General features: G+C 38.7%; 1 protein-coding gene across 1 annotated transcript in view; it reads left to right on the top strand.

Annotated features, from left to right (window-relative positions):
• LOC145983836 (uncharacterized) overlaps positions 1-22,607 on the top strand; it is a 94,429-nt gene that overhangs the window by 5,216 nt on the left and 66,606 nt on the right. The window contains exons 2-4 of the mRNA XM_083116882.1: positions 13,217-14,417; positions 16,257-16,331; positions 22,188-22,247. Of these exons, the coding sequence (XP_082973008.1) occupies positions 13,239-14,417; positions 16,257-16,331; positions 22,188-22,247 (1,314 nt within the window). The 5' untranslated portion in view covers positions 13,217-13,238. The remainder of the gene's footprint in view (positions 1-13,216; positions 14,418-16,256; positions 16,332-22,187; positions 22,248-22,607) is intronic.

The following is a 22,607-nucleotide window of genomic DNA, read 5'->3' as shown; positions in this document are numbered from 1 at the left end:
CAATTTGCCAACTCTCACTAAATTTCTCGATGTTTTTTAGTTTGAATGCTAATTTACTGAACTTCGTTTCTGCAATCAATGATCTAATAATAATCTTATATTTTTCTCCCTTTGAACAATCCTGGCCTGGGCATGGATATTTGTGAGTGTCCATTCATCAATTTCATCATGTTATCATCACTCATCCCCATCTTCGTAAATTAGCCAAAAGTGGCACCAAAGGCGAAGTAAAGTAAATCAAATCACAAAATCACATTTCAACCAAAGAGTAAGTCGTTCCATAGTTTCATAACAATAACCCGTGGCTCTACAGCCCGTAAGGGCCTTGGCCTATCTCCCGACTGCCAGTCTCCCTCTCACAGTCCTACCTAAAGGTGTGGAGTTCTTCAACCGGTAATGGGGTGACGTGGGGTCAGCACGTCGAACCCCCAGAAGTTAATAGGAGATTTTTATGACCGGGTTACGCTACTCACTCGTAATCCCCAATTTCCTCACGATGGTGGGTTGCCACCGGTCCTATACACAGGCCGAAAACTCAGAGACTGAACCCAGGCGGACTCTAACCCATGCCGTCCCACAATCTGAGCCTAAGGTTCCATAGTTTCATAATTATAAAAAATAGAATTTTATATGAGAGGGCACACAATGGTTAAAAAAAGTTGTTGTTTTTAACGAGGCGTGTACAAATCAATAACAAAATATAATGATTACACATTTCGGTATATATTAACTGTGTGAATGTAAAGAAAATAACGAAAAACGGTTGTGCTTAATATTCACTATTTGTTGGATCGAGTAGAAAAGTCTCCCCACGGATATTATAATCATAGAAATAACATTTGTTTTCATTAGTTTATAATAGTTATTATTTGATAATAACAATAATCATAAGCAAAATAGTAATTATCATGATTATTTCTGAAGTTCATGTTTTATCAATTACCTGACCCTCCCCTGCAAAAATTTCTGGCGACGCCCATGCCCTCTAATGACAAACGACACTTAAAAGAATCGGGGTGGTTGGGAGAGGGAAGCCGTGAAATACCGACACAACTCTTCCTGTAAGACTCGCTAATTATTTGCAGCAACATATTTTAAGGTCTTTGTAAATAATTTATATTACTATAATGTAAAGAGTGCTGATACGTTGAGTTTTCTTATTTTTCTGTCACCGCTGTGTTCGAGCAAACCGAGCGGTGACTCAATACCTCGCCACCGGAGTGACTGTGTTCGAATCCTTGCCACTTCATGCGTGTTCTACTCTGTTTGTTCTTTCATCATGTTAAATATGTAATTATAATTCATCTTTGTAATTTTCTATTTTGAGGTGGTCGCGGTGACTCAGTCGGTAACGCGTCTGACTACCATGCTAAAGGTCCGGCTCAAATCCGGGAACTTTTCTAACGTTGGAAGCGACCCCGGCGCCCACCCAGCGTCGAATCACATGGGTACCTGGGGGAGACCCTGGGGGGTAAAGGCGGTCAGGGTCGTGATGCTGATCACATCACCCCCACTCACGACCGGATCAAGAAAGTGTGGGGCGTTACCCCCACACCCCCTATATGCCTTCATGGCGTGCAGGCCCGTAGCCAGGAATTCTTTGTACGGGGGGCGAAGTCAATCCTAGAGGGGACAAATTTTTAATATATTGTGTCGCATTGCCAGATATAACAGGGTACTCAGAGGCACCTGCCCCCTCCCCCAAAAGAGATAAGTAACAGAAAAGGGATGATATCTTGAAACTGCAACGAACAAAAGAACTTCGAGCAACATCAAATAGCAATATTTCGATAATGACCTTTCCAGATTGCCAAAGAATATGAAGTTTAACATAAATACCTAGGTAGGCTCATAGGGACTGTATCTACTTGATATTTACAGGTCGATAATGTTAATAGATGATTAATATGCACCAACAACTTTGGGACACTCTGCAGAACTGATTAAGGGAGCCCTTTATAAATCATGTTTCATAATGATTCCCTCTAGTTTCCAGTATGCAAGATTTTTACGCACAAAGGAATCTAACGAGAATCCAACAACACCATTGTGTTGTGTTATGCAAGAAAAATAGAATTAATTAAATAATAATGGTTACATATTACCTACACTTTGATGAATTGTGTAAAAAAATTGTACTTGCTAAAACACTAAAACATGGGTCCCTTAGTCCACCACGGACTCTATTTCTTTAAAAGGGGAGACTCTTGCATCACTACAGATAACGTTTGCCTACTGGTTACGTTAACCATTTTGCAAAATATTGTGTGAATTGTATTATATTATAGTTAAAATACATTTTTTGACACCTGACAAACAAATAGGAATCCCTTGATTGATGAATGCCTTCTTGGATAACAGTGTCATCATTAATATTTCATATTAAGTTTCATAGAAATAAATTGTTTTAATAGGGTGCAATAATTTCACGGGGCACCATGGCATTCTGTTTAATAAGAACAGCAGATATTGCGAGCGAAGCGAGCAGGAAAATTTTAAGAAATGTATTTTTTATTTGTATACAATTTGAAATTAGGGGGTGGGGAATTGCCCCTCTGTGCCCTTTCCAAGTGCCCTTGGCCGTCTGGTAGAAAAATGCAACGAACACGTAAAAACTAATTCTATCATGAGTATCCAATTGTCCTGCTATTCTTAGATTCTCCTAGTCTTGTTTTTTAATTAAATGTTTGCTTCCCCTAGAAAGGATTTCTGTCCAAGGTCAGGGGGAGGGGACAATGCCCCCTGTAGTTGCGGCACTGTTTATGAGTGTCTCTTCATCAATTTCACGTCATCCTTCATTGTTGCGAATTGCGATTAGCTGGAAGTGGCAGGAATGCAACGCAAAGTAACAAAAATAAAATATCCACTCCCCCTCTCTACCATACTATTACCAAAAGATCGACTTGGGAAACAAAAATTTAAGCAATTCAAAGTTCATAGCAACACATCCAAGAAAAACATCCAAACACATTAGGCACCTTTAATACAATACTACTCAAAATGTCACAACTGTTCTAGATACTGAAAATTGTGAAATCATTTCCCGAAGTCCAATCTGGAAGGGAATTCCCCCCCCCCCAATCCTGATACGACATTATACGGAATCCCATACACCCTAATAAATCACAAAATCAATAAGTGTCTTTGTAATGTTGCTAGAATAACACATGAAATAATTGTAAAGATTTGTGAGAATTCAAGGTAGGAATGTTTTCTGTATTTTTCACATGGGGGGCAGAGCAGGCTCTCAGGGGGGGCAGTTGCCCCCCCTGCCCCCCTTCTAGCTACGGGTCTGATGGCGTGGCGCTAAGCACAGGGGAGCACTTTACCTTTTACCTTTGTATTTTTGTTATTGGGGTCGTTTTCGGTCACTTTTGACTAATCGCGACGATGACGATGATGAGTGATGAATGATGATATAATGAAATCGATGAAGGGACTCTAACAAAGAACTCCCATGCCCAGGCCAGGATTCGTCCCCGGGACCCATGGCGTTGTAGCGCGCGGTGCTAACCACCACCGCGAGGTCGGCAGGAGTGAATCCTGTTCACGATGTGAGAATCATCATGTTCATTACCGGTCAGTATGAGGCCAAACGAGTAGTACAACTGTGAGCCAGAGGCGAAAACACACAGAATAGAATGACAGATTAACTCGATACGCTCAACGAACTGGCGGATATAATCCGAAACCTAGAGCACATAAAATATGTAAACAAGACAAACATATCAAGACAACACGCAGCTGAACACGTGGCACATGACGAACTCACAGCCAGTGGCGTACGCAAGCAGGTAATGTGGGTTACCGGGTTTAAAATCCTTGAGCTTTTGAAATATTATGGAAAATGCTGTGGATTTTTTTATAAATGGCCAATTTATCACAGTTAACAAACGATCTGCGAAAATAATAATAATATATATTTGAATTATTATTCCAATGCAGCACGGAGAAAAGCACAGACCACACGCATCTTTAGAGTGAATGCCTTGAATATAAACATGAATTCTTGAAAATAAACACGAATTATTTAAAATAAAATATGAGGGCACCTATGATTTTAAACAGAAGAAAAGTTGTTCAACTGTTCAACATGTATTTTTTTTTCTGTGAACAATGAGCAGTAACTAAATAAAGTTCTTGGTTCGTTGTAGTGGCTAGGCCGACAATACACATGACAGTCACCAGTCCGCCTTCCCATTGTTTACCGCGGCACGTTTGAATTTCTGAATTCGAACAACAATGAACTTAACTATTAATGATATATTTTGTTGGTAAGAACAGCGAGACAATCCAGATGTGAAGTATCGTGCACGTGCAATTTGAGAGCAGTATTTGCGTGTTTCTAATGTGAATATAAATCTTTGCAGTGTCGTTTGGGATCTGTCGATATGTCTAAACAATCTAAGCGACCGAAAAGTTCCATTTTGCAATTTTTTTTGAACCTCTATAATTGATAACTATAGAAGAGATGTATATAACTAAAGTCGCGTAGTGACTCTGGCGAGAATTGTGAAAATTCCATGCCATTGGAAAGTGGTTCGTTGCAGTGTGGCGAACGCTATTGCGAATAGTGGCGCAACCGCAGGGGGCATTGCCATTCCCCCAAACCTGGACGGAAACCCATTCTAGGGGGTCAAGGAAGGGTAAACATTGAAGTTAAGAATACCAAGGCTATCAGAATCTAAGAGTAACAACACAAAATAATACTCAAGATGGAATTAATTTTCATATATTTCTTGCACTTTTCTTCCAGACGGCCAACAGCATCTGCAGGGGGGGCACAGATGGGCAATTGCCTCCCCCCTCGATTTCAAATTTTATGCAAGTAAAAATACTTTTCGTAAAATTTTCTTGCTCGTTTCGCTCGCAGTACCTGTTTTTCTTACAGCCTCGAGTCTCCCCGATGGCGCAGTGGTAGCGTCGTCGCCTTGTAATCAACGGGTCCCGGGTTCAATACCCGCTGGAGGCACATAGTGGTTCGGATCCCACTTTAAACTGTAGGTCCAGTCCCAATTAGCATTACTGGTCATAAAGTGGACTTAAAACACCAAATCAATCAATCAATCAATCAAGTTCAGATCAGGGGGGGGGGGTCAGGAGTCAGACCTGATCACCGAACGATCTAAAGAAAGTTGTAAAAGAGAGAATGCCATGGGGACCAGTGAAATTATTTGCGCACTATTAAATCAATATTGTTTAGAGTTTGCAAAATTTGGATCTAAAAATGTTCTTACTCGCTTCGCTCGCATTGCTATTATTTTCTGTAATGCTTTGTAAATTACTAGAGGGAGAGAAGCAAGACCAAATATGTACTTCAGACTGTTGCCGCTAAACAAATTCGTTTTAAATGTACGGACAATTGTTTTGAGGAAAAGGAGCACACACACACACGTGAGATACAATTTCTATCATTTTTGCTGTTGGTTTGTTATGAGCTGAATGAATTGATTATATGTAATGTATTTAAATAATATGTATATGTAACTTTGAATAAGTGCACAATTTAGTGTTAACATGTTGCATATGTATTTTCTTGTTTTACGTCGCCCCATGTTGCAAATGTGCAAAATATATGTTCTGCACGAAAGTTATACATGTCATATGTATGTACAAATAGAATTATATTCGTAATTTTTGTCTTCGAAAAATACAGTTTGTGTGCGTGTTTTCCATTATTAGCTAATGTGAAATTGAACGTGTTGGAAATATACCAGGGAAAATACCATTAATAATAATAATAATAATAATAATTATTATTATTATTATTATTAGCACGTTTATCCTTCTGGTGCTTGCCCCTCCCCCAGACAAAAATTCGTGGTTGCGCCTCTGATTGCGAACGTTCTTACCGGTACTGATTTTGCATCCCTTGTGAACTCTCAAGTGATGCTAAATCTACATCCACATCAAATAATGTTGAAGAAGTACTTTGTGAATCACCTAGAAGCGATAAATATGTTGCTCTTTAAACTTACTTTTGACCGAAGGCCTACCCGATGGCTTAGTGGTAACGTCGTCGACTTGTATTCAAGGTATCCTGGGTTCGATACCTGGAGGCACATAGCACAGTGGTTCGGATTCCACTTTAAACTGTAGGTCCAGTTCCGATTAGCCTACCTGTGTATAAAATGGACTTAAAAGATCAATTCACACCCAAAAATAGACTCATCGGAATTGAGCAACATGCATAGAGTGAGCGTGAATTCTACATCGTGCCTTTTCATCATCCTGGATGACTTCGATACTTTGATTATTTCAATTTATTTTAATATATTTGCTTGCTCTCATGGATTTTCTTCACACTTAAAATGTTTTACATTTGATTTGTTTTGTTTTATTTTACTTCGCTTCTTGTGCAACTTTTGGCTAATTTGCAAAGATGGGGATGAGTGATGATATGATGAAATTATTTTTTTTATTTGATTTATTTTATTTTACTTCGCGTTTTGTGCCTCTTGTCCAATTTGCGAAGATGGGGATGAGTGACGAAATGATGAAATTGATGAATGGACATTCACAAACAACCATGCCCGAGCGGGATTCGAACCGGGACCCTTGGCGTCGCAGCGCGATGTGCTAACCACTCAGCCACAGGTTCCAGCATGATGAAATTAATGAATGGACACTTACAAACGTCAATCCCCAGGCCGGGATTCGAACCCGGGACCCCTGGCGTCATAGCGCGAAGTACTATCCACTGCACCAAAATGTTTTACGTATCACATACAAATAACCGTTGACTAAATAATTATTTCGTAAGAAAAAAAAAAGACACGCTCCTAGGATTTGTTAAAAATTGAATGACTAAGAATAGGAAGTAAATTCGTTCTATTGCTTTCATAAATATATTTATGTAGATTTATAGTACTTAATAGCAGTAGTAGTAGTGGTGGTATTAGTATTAACAGCAGCAGCATTAGTAGTAATAGTAGTAGTAATTAAACTACAATAAAACACTGGCAATGTGAATTTGGATAAACAGTAGGGCTGAGCCGATACCGATGTATCGGTATTGGAAAGTGTCGGTTGGAATTCATTTACCGATACCAGCCGATACTTTTCCGGCATGTTGATCTTTCACGGGGTATGAAAAAATGCTGCGAGACAATTTTTCAAAGTTTAGTTTTCTTTTGCATCAATTTTCCACGAAAATTTATATTTTGTGATTACATAACATCAATTTTAATATTCTGAAGCAAATTTCTTGGTAAATTGATCCGTATGATTGGTGAAGAATATTTACACACCAATATTGATCAATATTTTGAACAAATTCTAATTATTCCAATTTTGAAGTATCGGTGGTAATCGGAAAGAGTATCGGTATCGGTTCAAAGTGGTATCGGCTCAGAAATACCCCCCTTTGATGAAATCCTGCGTACGCTCAAGATCTCCAAGGCCACAAAGAAACATATGAAGACATAAAGATCAATTCAACGCGAAAACCCCGACGCGCAATAGAAGAAACGTAGAAGATGCATCTGAACTCTGCAGTAGAAGATGCTTATGGTCGTTACGTTTCTCTTGGCAGTCAGGCTGCAGCCGGAAGTTGTGCCAGAAGACCTGAAGAGCGACACAGTTAGGCAAAACTGAAGTGCAACGGAAGCAGTGATGACAAAAGGACTTCCAGAAGCTGTCGCGGAAAGCACTTCGGTGGTCAACAAAGGAACCAGGAGGAAGCCATCCAATCTTCAATGAATCCAACCGACTATTGGTTTGGTTTATTTTACCTCGTTTTTCTGCACTTTTGGCTAATCGCGAAGATGGGTTGCTGTTTTAAGTCCACATCATGAGTGAATGTTGTCTTAAGTTCACTTTATGCACAGATAGGCTAATCGGGACCGGACCTACCGTTTAAAGTGGAATCCGAATTACGATGGGCCTCTACCGGGTATCGAACCCGGGATCCGTTGATTTCCGCCATTGGGGATGCCTGGTATGAGTGATGATATGATGAAATTGATGAAGGGATAATTATAATGAACACCGATGCTCTGGCCACGATTGGTCGTAGCTCGCTGCGCTAACCACTCCGCCTCGGAGGTCGGCAATCCAACAGACGATGTCAATAGAAGTTTTTTTGTCGGGCCTCTCCTTCAGCAATCACATATTGGGGACATGTTCAAGGACGTATTTGGGGGTCCAGGGGGTTCCCCCCCGAAAGACTTATCAAGTACTAAAATTAAATAATGAAAAATATGTTCGTTTAGCATTTGTTGTATAATTTTCTCTGAACTTATTGGAAGACAAAGATTATATTGGGATCGTACGCCTTTGAAGGACAGGAAGGTCGTATTTGGGGGGGGGCAGGGGTCCGGATCCCCAAAAGACTCACCAAGTACTAAAATTAAATAATGAAAATATTAGCATTTTTTGCATAATAAATGGTTATTAATTTCCTCTGAACTTTTTAGAGGCAAGTATTATATTGGGATCATACGGCTTTGAATGACATCACAAAGAAGATTTATGTACACTACTACTCAAAATAATATGCATAAAATATTAATCAGAAACTCACTTTTCTGCAAGTACATGTAACATCATTTTTGTTATTCGATAAATATTCAATTATTCATCTATTTGACATTAATTTCATTGCAGGGCACTTGTTTTTATTTAAATTATTCCGATCTTAACTACAGGTAAGCTACGTAATGAATATGCGCTGTTACATCTCTATTCTTATACAGTCTTTTTACCTATTCGTGTAATAATAATATAATATTAATTTATGTATTGTAATTAGTATTAATTTGATTTAATATAATTATCTTAATTTAAACATTATTTTTATTATTACTACTACTACTACTACTACTACTATTATTATTATTTTTATTATTATTATTCCTGAGACACTAGGTTCTGACCCCCCCGAAACATATTTCTAGATACGTGCCTGGGCATGTTATACAATGGTTAGAATCCCACTAAACTTATGGTTACGTGATGGTTAGTCTATTTGAGCGTAAAATGGACTTAAAGAAGCAACCGAGAGGTGTATAAAATACAATGTCCAGTGGCGAATTTAAGAGAGGGGGCTCCCATACAAAATCGTCTGCTCCCCGCAAGTTTTAGACAAAATTGCTTTAAATATTCCCATATTTGTTCTCGTGAATTTCCCGAAAACTGTAATATCAATGCTAGAAGATAAACGAATCTTTGCTTATTCCTATCGTTAGTGCATGCGCGTTGAAATCAAGTTTAGTTGGATAGTATTATAACAGAATAACGAAGGCAAACACTATGTTAGATCGACTGAACTTTGTGCAAAATACGTACATGAAACATGTTCTTTTTCACATTCAACCATTTAATACAAAAGAATAAATGGTTCCACAATATTTAATTTAAAAGAATTGCGGTTTTACGTGAGAGGCCACACAACTTACCTTTATGACTAAAATTTCTCCATAACTTTTAAAGATTTTCTTGAACGAATGCAAAAGTTAATAACAAAATAGAATACCTTTGAACTTCAGTACACTAGCTGCATGCAATGGTAACCAAATTCCAATCTGCGACTTAAAAAAATAATTCATCATTCCATCGGCAATATTGTTCCTCCTAAATTTATTTTTCCTTTTGGCCTGTAATTTAATAATTTTCCAGGTAAACGACTGCCTGGCATCCTAAGAAAGCGTTGATTCCACTGCATCTGATATATTTTTTAAAATTTCTCCTGCACTTTCAAATTTATTTCGAATTTCTTCACATCTAATTTTGTCTCGTAAGGTTACTCCACTTAAAATCTCATTTGTGAACAATTTATTCTAGGGCTGAGCCCATACCGATACTCTTACCGATTCCCACCGATACCGATACTTGAAAATTACAATAATTAATATTTTTCAAAATATTGATCATTATTGGTTTGTAAATATTCTTCTCCAATTATATACATCAATTTACCAAGAAATTTGCTTTAGAATATTCAAGAATTACATCAGAATATTAAAATAGATGTTATGTTATCAAAAAATACAGTTTTTTGTGGAAAATAAAAATAAGTTTGATTTTTTCATAATTTCCAGGATAAATAAACTCCGCGAGAATGTTGCACGGCATTTTTGCGGACCCCGTGAAAGACCAATACGCCGGAAAAGTATCGGTTGGTATCGGTAGATGAATTCCAACCGATACCGATAATCGGTATCGGTATCGGCTCAGCCCTAATTTATTCTAGTTTTTCCATGTTAACATTCGCTACCATGTAGAAAAGCCGGTTTTTAAATTATGTTATAGTATGTAATTTGAATTTCTTTTATTATTGTTTCCCAAGATCTTATAGTATGTAATTTGAATTTCTTTTATCATTGTTTTCCAAAATTTCCTATCAAGATTCCATTTAATGCATTATATTTTATTAAACTTTTCTTAACATCTTTTTGGTGTTTGGTTATTATTTCTGCTAATGCCGTGACCCACCTACAACGATTTCTGGCGACGTCCATGCATCGGGCAAAGCTAATATCCGTGTTTTGCCACTTGAGTTAATCGTGACGATGAAGATATGATATGGCGATGGGACAAACACAATTATACACCCTGACTATGTTTCGAACCTGGAACCTCTGGGCGTCAATGCTAAGTAAGCGTGGGTAATTTTTTCCCCAATGCCCACTCGGTTCCCTGGACATTCGTAGGAATGTTGAGAGAGAAACATTTTCTCGTGTGGAGAAGTCGCCGCGTATCTTCAAAGAGTGAACCGACAGATTTATATTACGAACGGCTTTCATCGGCCATGCACTGGCTACCTGGTTAGAAATGATAGCTGCCAGACTGGTTGCTGCACTGGTTTTAACGACTAGACCGCGCAATTGCTTCTCTGTTCTGGTAACAACCAATCAGAGCGAACCTATGGTCAGAAGATAATCTGTGAGTTTGACAAGGAAAAGCGATTTTTGTCTGTGGTTTTTGAGTGTTGGCTGTTCATTTCTTTTAGTTGCCCGATAAAAAAGTTGCAGAAATTAAGTGCAGGAATGTAGCCTATCCATAGCAATAATTGATTTTATTTTTGTTATAGCGTCGGTTTTCTGCCACTTTTGGCTAATCGCGACGATGAGGATGAGTGACGATGTGATGAAATTGATGAAGGGACACTGGCAAAGAACATCCAAGCCTGGATTCGACCTGGGAACCCTGCCGTCGTAGCGCTCTGTGCTAACCATTCCGCCAAGGTGTTACAAGTGAAGGAGAGTTATTATTTTAAATGTTAAATACGTGATTTTTCAGTGACCATTGTTATTACACCGTAGGTTCTACATTTTCAGTTCCATTTCCTTTGGAGAGGAAAAAAAATCGCTGTTAGGGATATAAATATTCCTTCTGTTGAGGATGAATGTTGTGTGTGGGGATGGGTTCCGCCACAGCCCCCGTTAATTCACACTCTTCATTTTGTGGACCTTTTCAAGTAATTTTCTTCCAGTGGAAGCCCGTTTGCAGAGGAAGCCAGCTGTAGCCCCCACACTATCCGAGCATACCCTAACCAGTGCAGGTTAACGAAGTGAATTGATCAACGCTCACGTTATGCATCTGTCATAGTTTCTTCCTTTGCAATTTATCTTGAAACTACAGTCTAAAAGCAGCCGACTTCCATGGCGGAGTGGTTAGCGCAACGCTGTACGACAACAGAGGTCCCGGCTCGAACTCGGAACTAATAGCGCCCACTTAAAATAATTTGAGGGCAATATTGACGTAAACACTATTTCAATATAAATAGAGTATTAATATCTGCCCTTCTTGACGGATTTTGGGGTAGCAGAAAGTTCGTTGTCTTTTCCAAAGTGAGCGCCTATACCCAGTGGCGTCCCAGGATTTTCGAAAGGAAGCGGTGATTACGTTGTGTAGTAGTCATCCCTCATTTTGAAAACCTTTCCTTTCTTTGACTTTCTTTCAAAGAAAAATGAGCCAAAAGGACGGTTATGAACCTACCAACCCCCCTTAACCTCTTGGCATGGCACTACCTATACCAAAGACCTCTTGACTACAAGGAGACATTGCACTATGTCATCTGGGCGTCCAAGAGGTTCTTGATAAATTGGTCGTTAAAAAAGGGACTGTTGAACAAATATTACTTCGTAAGATAAACAATCGAGTGTTCAGCATTCCAAGTTGTTAACTCGTTCACTCGTTTGTTGAAAATGAATATCTGGAGCGAGTATCTGCATATCTTCATATAGATTAAGAACAATTGCTCTGGAAAATAAGTAAATTATTTTATTCTCAGTCAGACTTAAAATTTAAAGTGGCATCCGAACCTCTGTGCAGTGTGCTTTCACCACCAGAAACTCGAGATCGAACCGGAACGCCTTGAAACAGGTGTTACCACGACGCTGTCGGACAGCCTTCGCAATGACAAAGTTGTAACGTCATCGCTTTGTAATAAAGGGATCCCGTGTTCGATACCTGGTGAAGGCACATTGCATGCACAGTAGTTCGGATGCCAATCTAAACTGCGCAGGTCCAGTCACACCATTGGGGGTGACTATTTTTGTGAATGTTTTGCGTTTATACATTTGGTGAGAATTTGTCACATTTGGAGCTTCGTTCGAAGTGCACAACGAAATGAAATGTATTTACTTTCAGTCCAAATTTTAAGACTGAAAAAGGGAATACATAATGTATAAGCCCACTTCATGCTCAGGTAGGCTACTCGAGAACCTGTTCCCTGATGATATAGTGGTAACGTCCTTGCCTTGTAATCAAGGGGTCCCAGGTCAGGTTGGATACCCAGTGGAGGCTCATAGTTGTTCGGATCCCACTTTAAATTGTAGGCTCAGTCCCAATTATCCTATATGTGCATAAAGTGGACTTAAAACACAAAATCAATGAAATCAATCGAAAAGCTGTGGTTTAAATTTGTTTCCCAATCAATGTGCCACCACCTCTACCTGGAATTTAACCTTGGACTGTTACTGTTTTGTTACAAGGTGACAACATTAGCCACTCCACCATTGGGTAGACCTTGGAGCTACCAAGAACGTATGTGAGATTTATGCACTTAAAGTATGAACTTGCACCTTTTGGACATGGATTCCATCATCTTTGAAAAACGCATTTTAAGTTTCTTCTTTTTCACATTCCATACCTGCTTTCACCATACTCATTGTTTCTAATTATCAATTATCCAATCATCGTTACAATTATTATTAAGTATTTTAAGTATTAAATGTTTGTTTTTAATTAATAATCTATTTTGATATTTCAGTGACGATCTTGAAGAAACTAAGATGAAAGAGTACCTGAGTAATCAGAATTTGACACCAGATGACTGTGTTCCTGTGGCCATATCAGGAAATGACAATGGGACAATTGAAAATACAGAATATCATCAAATGAAGGATACGAATGGAATGAATTCTTCGCTCAAGACCCAAGAACAAGAAAGAGGTTGTGCTCCCAGTAATGCTGCTGCCATAGCAACAGAATGTGACATGAACAGTCAGATGCAATCAAAAAATGTAAATAATGAGCAAGGGATTAGCAGCTATAGGAATGAAATTTCAGTTTATACTAATGTAAATGTCTCAAAGTATGACATGCCACTTGAAACAAGCAAACTTGAACAAAGGGAAAAGGTGGATGAGTGCTTGCAAAATGAAAGCAATCACGTTGACTGTAATCTCATTACAGCAAGAAAAAGGGTTAATTGCAATATGCCTACGCCTGTGATGTCCAAAAGATCAAAAATGGACGAATGTTTCCAAAACAATACATGCAAATCAACTAATGAACAAGAAAGAAGGCCCATCTCTTCGAACCGTAGGCGCAATGGCAATGGTGGTAAAAAATCAAATCCAGGAAATGTTCGTATTTCGCAGATCAAAAAGGACGCATGTGAGGACAAAGATAACTTAAACAGCTTAATGATAGGTAGGATGAAAGAACAAATCCAGTCATATTTAAGAAACTACGATGATAGTGAACCGTTGGCACAAAATGCTGCCTCAAGTGAAACAAATGAAACAGTACCGCAGGGAAATATTGTGAACGTTCAAAATTTGGGAAGTTTTCCAAGAGAAGAAATTTCAGATCAGAGTACTTTTCCTTTACTAAACACACATGCAGCTGGTGAGGAATTTAATGTATATGGCACTGGAAATACTAGTATAGGTGGTGTGCAGGATGAGTCATTGCCAAGTGCCTCAGCATTACCAGGACCAAGTACACAACAAAATGTTGTTTACCAACAACAATACACAACACCAGATGGATGTCTTGCAATATCATCCACTCAAGATGCTTTACAACCACATTCTGCAACTGACTATTTACAGCAGAGCAACATTTTACAACAATGGTCTGTTCCCAACATGCAGACTGATTTTAACAATTCTGGGATAAATGAGGAGAATGAAGTAAAGCAGTTTATTGAATTGAGACCAGTAGCAGTTGATACCAATTTTGAGGTGAGTTCTTGCATTAAATACTCTTTTCTAATAGTCCTAGAGCCAGGATGGATCATAATTCATCCAGAGTAATTATGTTTCACATATGCCATTCGATTCTACATTAGTTTGGTATAATCTTAAGCCACAATACTTTTTGAGTTGTGGTAGGTTTTATGATGTCATCAAATGGCAGACACTCAATTATAAAATTTGACATGAAATATCATGACATGGCCGCGGTGGCTCAGTCGGTAACGCGTCTGACTACCATGCTCAAGGTCCCGGGTTCGATCCCCGGCGGGTTCAAATCCGGGAACTTTTCTAAGGATGGAAGCGGCCCCGGCGCCCACCCAGCGTCGAATAACATGGGTACCTGGGGGAAACCCTGGGGGGTAAAGGCGGTCAGGGGCGTGATGCTGATCACATCATTCCCACTCACGACCGGATCAAGAAAGTGTGGGGCATTACCTCCACACCCCCTATACGCCTTCATGGCGTGGTGCTAAGCACAGGGGAGCATTTTACCTTTACCTTTAATATCTTTTTTCTCTTGCACCTTCTGTTACATGATTTCTTAACACAAAGTACTGTAACATTATTTAAGGAAAACATTTCAGATTGCAGGACAGGACATCTTTACAATCCTTATGGGAGGGGTGGGAGACAAAAATATGTAATTTTTTGTAATGTAAAAATGTAATTTGAATCATCATTAATATTCTAATATGGATATCATAAGTCACATAAAAATAATAATAATAAATGTATAAAATTATTCACATGTGTGGAAACAATAATGTGGAAATCTTACAAAAATATTGTCTGCTGCTACTGATAAGTAGAAAAAAAAATACATTGTGTTTGATTCAGTGTTATCAGAGTTATTTTAATCACATATATTTTTGTATATTTTCATTCCATTTCATTAGAATTTCCACTGAATTCTTCAGTGTATTTTGTATATGATGATATGACTCAGTTGTTAGGATATGCAGATGATGTAGACTTATTAGGGGATGATATAAATACAATTAAGAATAATGCAAAAATATTTTTCAAAACTGCTGAAGAGATAGGTTTGGAAGTTAACAAAGAGAAAACTAAATATATGCTTACAGGCCGAAACCAAGTGTTAGGTAATAATCAAAATCTAATTATTGATAACAACTCGTTTGAACCAGTTTCCAAATTCAAATACTTAGGAGTAATATTAACAAATGAAAATGATATTAAAGAGGAAATAAAAAGTAGGCTTAATTGAGGAAATGCATGTTACTTCTCTCTTCATAAACTTTTGTCTTCTCGTTTAATATCTAAGAAACTAAAAGTTAAAATTTACAAAACAGTAATTTTGCCTGTAGTATTATATGGGTGTGAAACTTGGTCAATTACATGGAAAGAGGAACATAAATTGAGAGTATTTGAAAATAAGATCCTTAGGAAAATCTTTGGACCTAAAAGGGATGAGGAGACTGGTGAGTGGAGAAGGTTACATAATTTAGAACTACATAATTTGTATTCATGTCCAGATATTATTAGAATAATTAAATCAAGAAGACTTAGGTGGGCAGGCCATGTGGCACGAATGGGAGAGGAAAGAGGAGTTTACAGGATTCTTGTTGGGAAACCTGATGGTAAGAGACCTGTAGGAAGGCCAAGACGAAGATGGAGGGACAACGTTGAGATGGACCTAAAGGAAGTCGGTAGAGATGGAAAAGAGTATATAGATCTTGCTCAGGATAGGGACAGATGGAAGGCCTGTGTTGCTGCAGCCATGAACCTTCGGGTTTATGAAGGCTAGAGAGTTAGTTAGTTAGTTATTTTGAATATAATGGTATTTCTTTTTATTACAAATAGAATTATGATTCCACCCCATCTCAGGACTCATCACAACAGTGCCTTACACAGTTGCAACCTGTACAAGAAGTTGAGGTATGTACATTTTGCGGGCTTTACATCTAATGAAACAATGGATACATTTGATCCATATACAGGGTGGTCCATATTGATAGGACACATTTCATTTTGTATTTTCAGACAGTAGGAATATTCTAACATATTTCAAATGCATTGTATTTGGAAGCCTGAGCTTGGGAGTTTATATTAATTCAATTTTCACTTTATGTTCTAATGAATTATGGTACTGTGTACTCGGGTTGAAATTGCTTATTATGTGGAAGCTTCCTCACTAGTGGAAGCTTCATCATTACAGCACAAAGGCGATTCAGAAAACATTTCAAGAAGCATGAAGAATCATCTCCGAAGGTAATCCTGCATGCTGTGAAAAACATCCGTGAGACAGTTAATGCCCACAAGAAACCTTCATCAGGGTGACCTCGAACATCTCATAGTGCAGAGAACATTTAACGCCTGGTGAATACAGATGAGCAATATCCCAACCGTAACAGTCACTGATGAGTGCCACGATGTCATGTTAATTACGTTTTTCATTATTTTTCGGTCTTGCACAAATGTGGATGCAACAAGATGGTGTCACCAGTCATACAGGATTAGTGAGAACCCTTCGAGACCATTTCCGTGGTCTATTCATTTCCAGATTCAGCGATATCAATTAGCCATCCAGATCACCAGATAGAGCCCCCACAGGACTACTTTCTGTGGCATAGGGTGCTATAGGGGATGCTATATTCAAATGATGAATAGTGCTGTAAACTCCTGTATCTTGGTTATGTATTACACATAGTGTGTAATAAATGTACTTGTTCCATTTCTAGAAATGTGCATTTGAAACATGTCCCATCAATATGGACCACCCTGTATTATGCAAAAACTGATTAATTGTTATGATTCTTCACTTAAATGGGTTCACTTAAGTGCCTTATGTATATATTGCAGCCAATGAATGTATGTACTGTTTTTAAAATTGTCCAGAGTTAAGTTTTCAGGTGCAGTAAGAGATGACATTAATCATTATTAAAAAATGGAAAATTGATCTTTTATAGATTTAATTTTATGTGTTCACATGTATGTAAAAATGTTTGATAAAGTTTGTTTTAAATCCTTTTGAATGAATGAATGAGTCAAAATTTTTGGGTGTGTCTTCACAGGTGGCCTTCTTGCACCCTTCTGAGTATATCGGGAACACATCCTCTTATCTAAAACCCTTACCTTATTGTTAGAAGAAATGGGGTTACACAACTCTTGAGAAAAGTTAAAAGAGTAAAGTTGTAAAGGAACCTGCACAGGACAAACACAACACATCAAAGGCTAATCTAAAACTTTGTCAGAATCAGTATGAGTTCCACTCTTCTCAAAAAGCTAAAAGCATTTCTTCAAATGCTGTCATTATCTCCCAACATGGAAGATAAACAGTTGGGAAGATTAAAACTTTGAGGAAAGTGCAATTGCCACATTCAAGAATCAAGAAGAATATGCCAAACACGTAAAGTAACATTACAGACACAACACATCGGAAAGTCCAGCCACAAGTCCTTGCAGCAAGTGACCATAACTGAGACAGTTGTGTGTGTGGTTGAATATATGATAGCTATAGCAACACTCTTTTTGATTGAAATATGCCATGATTGTATAATTAATATACTAAACAAAAACTAAACTGCAAGTTCGTACTTGTCTAACTATCAGATCAGAAAGTAACATATCATTGTTGAGACATAACATGTAGAAGTTACTGCTTACATATTGGAGATCTCTGTTAGCTAGATATAATTAATTAGCTTTATAAATTATATCGTATCAATCCCTAAGATTATATGTTTATTTTATTAAGTCTCTCTGAATGCTTCACATTGACCAGGGCATTCACTTGTTTTTCTCAGTTGTCTCAACCTCTGAGGCATGTTTACAATGCACAGTGTTGTGCCATGCAAACCTCCTGAGCATTCAGGAAACAGGTAATTCTTCTGGTTATAGAGTCAGCGGTTTGCATGGTTGCAATTAAAAAAAAACACGATTCGGCATAGAGGAAGAGCTCGATGGCCTAGTGATATAGAGGTGAGACAAGCTGAGAGGGGACTGACTTTTGGGATTGAGTTGAGAGAGAAGAGGTGGTTAGCAGAGCAGTAGGTCAGAAGTGGAACGACGCTCTGGTCGACAAATTGGAGAAGCTAACAGAGGACTTCGCATATTCTATTCAGCTTAATACTTCAGATAGACAGGTAATTATCCTAACACCCAGCCATGATTCAGGTTCAACGGTTCACAAAACCCAACGAGTGACCATTGTCTTTTCTGTAGTTTAGTTCCTTAGTGTGATTTTGTACCTTTCGCATTGCCAAGCGTTAACTCATCATGCCAATGACGAGTGCTCTCATCAGAGGATGAATGATGAGTAACATACATCACCCATTGATTAATTGGTTAACATTCTAGGTACTCGTAAGATCCCACAAACTTTACGGTTCGTTACGTGGTGGAGGTGCGGAGCTGGGCAAAATAATATGAACATCCACCTAATATGGTGTGGGACCACTTTTGGCTTTAAGAACAGCCTCAATCCTCCTGGAAATGGATGCATACAAATCCTGGATGGTAGTCAGTGGGATGCTATACCATTCTTCAACAAGAAACTACTCCAATTCTAAATATGCTGACCAAGGCAGTAATTTATTTTATTAAAAACATAAACTAACGTAACGTTTCAACCTTCTAGCAAGGTCTTCTTCAGACTCTGTATCAAGTACAAAAGTAACCAGATACAACAAGAAGGGTAATATATATACACAAACATTACTCCCTCCAGACTATTTAGAAAGTTGTTTGGAACTTTCTTGCAGATGACTTTCACTTTCCAACTTTACTTTCACCTAAAAGGCTAAACACAATTACTTCCATATAGAATGTGGTTGGACTTTTTAATCTCACGCTCTTTTCCCTTCATTTTTCTTCCTTCTCCTCTCCTCTTTTTCTCTTGTCCTTTCCACTCTTTCCAACATCTTCTTCCATTCTTTGTTTAACTTCAGTCCCCCATTCCAGTTCATTGTGTCTTCTTCGCCTTTCTTCTCTATTTCCTTGGCTTCCTTCCATTTTCTCACTAGCATTCTCTTCTCCCTTCCTATTTGCTTAGCCTCATCCCACTCTATGTCATGTCCTGTTTCTCTCGTGTGTTTAAATATTGCATTTCTCTCTCTCTTAAGTCGTACATCATCCCTATGTTGTTTCAACCTGTCTTTCAGCCTTTTTTTCGTTTCTCCTATGTACACACACTGACATTCTTTACATTTTACTTCGTAGATAATCCCTTCTTCTTCCTCTTCTCTGTTTTCCTTTTTCTTGTTAGCATTCCTCGCTATTCCTAAGATGCTTCTCCCTCCCTTCCTGTAAGTTTTAATTCCTGCCTTCCTAAGTACTTTGCATATCTTTTCTGTGGTCTTCCCCATACTCCTTATTCCAAACCTTCTCTCCTCTTTTTCTTTCTCTGCCAATTCTCCCCTGCCCGTTTTCTTACTTCTTCTGTTTATGTCCAGTCTATCCTGCTTCTCATAGCCATTCTTTTCCAGCTGTTTCCATAGGCTATTTATTTTGCCTTCTTTTTCACATTCTTTCATGCATATTTTCTTGATTCTGTCCTCCATATTCTTTATAAAATTTATTTTTGTCACCTCACTTACATCACTTCTTTTGTGGCAGAATACCCCTGCTGCACACTTCTTCTGATGCCAAGCGGTTTCAAGAAAGAAAAAGAGGAGAGAAGGTTTGGAATAAGGAGTATGGGGAAGACCACAGAAAAGATATGCAAAGTACTTAGGAAAGCAGGAATTAAAACTTACAGGAAGGGAGGGAGAAGCATCTTAGGAATAGCGAGGAATGCTAACAAGAAAAAGGAAAACAGAGAAGAGGAAGAAGAAGGGATTATCTACGAAGTAAAATGTAAAGAATGTCAGAGTGTGTACATAGGAGAAACGAAAAAAAGGCTGAAAGACAGGTTGAAACAACATAGGGATGATGTACGACTTAAGAGAGAGAGAAATGCAATATTTAAACACACGAGAGAAACAGGACATGACATAGAGTGGGATGAGGCTAAGCAAATAGGAAGGGAGAAGAGAATGCTAGTGAGAAAATGGAAGGAAGCCAAGGAAATAGAGAAGAAAGGCGAAGAAGACACAATGAACTGGAATGGGGGACTGAAGTTAAACAAAGAATGGAAGAAGATGTTGGAAAGAGTGGAAAGGACAAGAGAAAAAGAGGAGAGGAGAAGGAAGAAAAATGAAGGGAAAAGAGCGTGAGATTAAAAAGTCCAACCACATTCTATATGGAAGTAATTGTGTTTAGCCTTTTAGGTGAAAGTAAAGTTGGAAAGTGAAAGTCATCTGCTAGAAAGTTCCAAACAACTTTCTAAATAGTCTGGAGGGAGTAATGTTTGTGTATATATATTACCCTTCTTGTTGTATCTGGTTACTTTTGTACTTGATACAGAGTCTGAAGAAGACCTTGCTAGAAGGTTGAAACGTTACGTTAGTTTATGTTTTTAATAAAATAAATTACTGCCTTGGTCAGCATATTTAGTTTTTCATAATCATGGAAACAAGGCTTAATGGAGTTATAATTACTCCAATTCCTTGAGATTGGCTGGTGGAGGGAAACGAGTCCATACTTTGGTTTCCAATACTGACCACAATGGCTCAATAATATTGAAATCAGGCGATGATTGTGCAGGCCAGGGAAGATGTGTAAGAGCATCATTGTGCTCATCAAACCAATCTTGGACAGTGCCAGTGGTATGAATGGGGGCATTATCATCCTGGAAGATGGTATTCCCGCTGGGAACAATGCCTGCTCCATTGGATGGACATGGTCACCTAAAATGCCTTCATACACCTTGGCAGTTACCCTTCCTTTCAGTGTGACACTAGGACCCAGTGAATGTCATGAAATTACTGCTCACACCATTACACTACTGCCACCATGCTTCACTCTTGGCACCAGACAGTCTGGATTGTATGCTTCGGCCAGTGTTCGCCATACGTAAACACGTCCATTGGTGGGGAATAGTGTGAAGGTTGATTGGTCGGACAACATGACATGTTTCCATTGGTCGGTAGTCCAGGTTTTGTGCTCTCGATGCCACTGACGTCTCCGTTTGGCATTGTCCTGTGTTACAAGAGGTTTGGCAATAGCGGCTCTGCCATGGATATTCTGTTTATGCAGTTCTCGGTGCACTGTTTTCGTTGACACTGCATTCTTGACACACATATTCAGCTCAGCAGTCACTTTGGTTGAGGTGGTCTTCCCCTGAGAGCCAACAATCCTCTTTAATGCCCTCCTGTCTCTCTCTGTTAGTTTCGTCTTTCTGCCACTATTCTGTTTCACAGACGTCGTTTTCCCCTGCACTTTGTATGCTGTCATGACGGTAGATACAGTAGCTCACGATACCCCTACTAACTTTGCGACCGTTGTTACAGATGCACCAACTAATCGGGCACCATCAATTTGCCCTCGTTGGAAGTCTGTAATGACAGACATAATGGCAGCGCAACACAACACGAATCCGTTCACAGGCTTACTGGTGGCTCATACCTCTAGCAGAGGGATCATAGGACACAGAGAAAACAAAAGACGCGTTCCGTGCATGCCAGTGCAGTCAGCACACAACTCCAAAAATGGGGCTCATCTAATCGGGTGTTCATATTATTTTGTCCAGCCCCTGTATATTGCATTTAATTAACTGAGATCTGGAAGGTTTCTTGTCAAAAACTTATCTTGCTGCTTTCATTGAAATATCACCAATCTTAAATTAAGTGATGTTATTTTATATTTTTCATGTATTTGATGCATGATTGTTACATTTCTGTGCTTTATCCATAGGTCTCTAGTTCTACTGGGGTGCAGAATTCCCAGACAAATGACCAGCTTGGATATCAACAGGTATTTATATCTTAGACACCCACCAATTCGAATGCATGTAAGACGTGGTAACTGTAATGTAGATTAGATAGATTATTAGTTGCCATGCAGGAGAGGCAATGTATGCATCTGGTTTTTTTGTGAATCATTTAATTCATGGAGTGCAAACTAAAATTCAGTCTGCTGTTTACAGTGGATCATCCCATATCGTGGCCATGTGGTCTAGGCTTTGGGCTACGGCTACAGGACAACAGTTTGGTTCAAGTCCCATGGGGGAGGCATAACAACTTTTCTCCTCAGATTTCTGCCAATGTATGGGGCTGGTGACCACCCACAATCATGAGTAAATTGAGGAGCTATGAATGAGTAGCGTAACCAGGA

This window comes from Lepisma saccharinum, chromosome 2 (assembly GCF_977018435.1).
Source record: "Lepisma saccharinum chromosome 2, izLepSacc3.1, whole genome shotgun sequence".
NCBI classification, from domain to species: domain Eukaryota; kingdom Metazoa; phylum Arthropoda; class Insecta; order Zygentoma; family Lepismatidae; genus Lepisma; species Lepisma saccharinum.
This window is presented reverse-complemented; position numbering and strand designations above follow the sequence as displayed.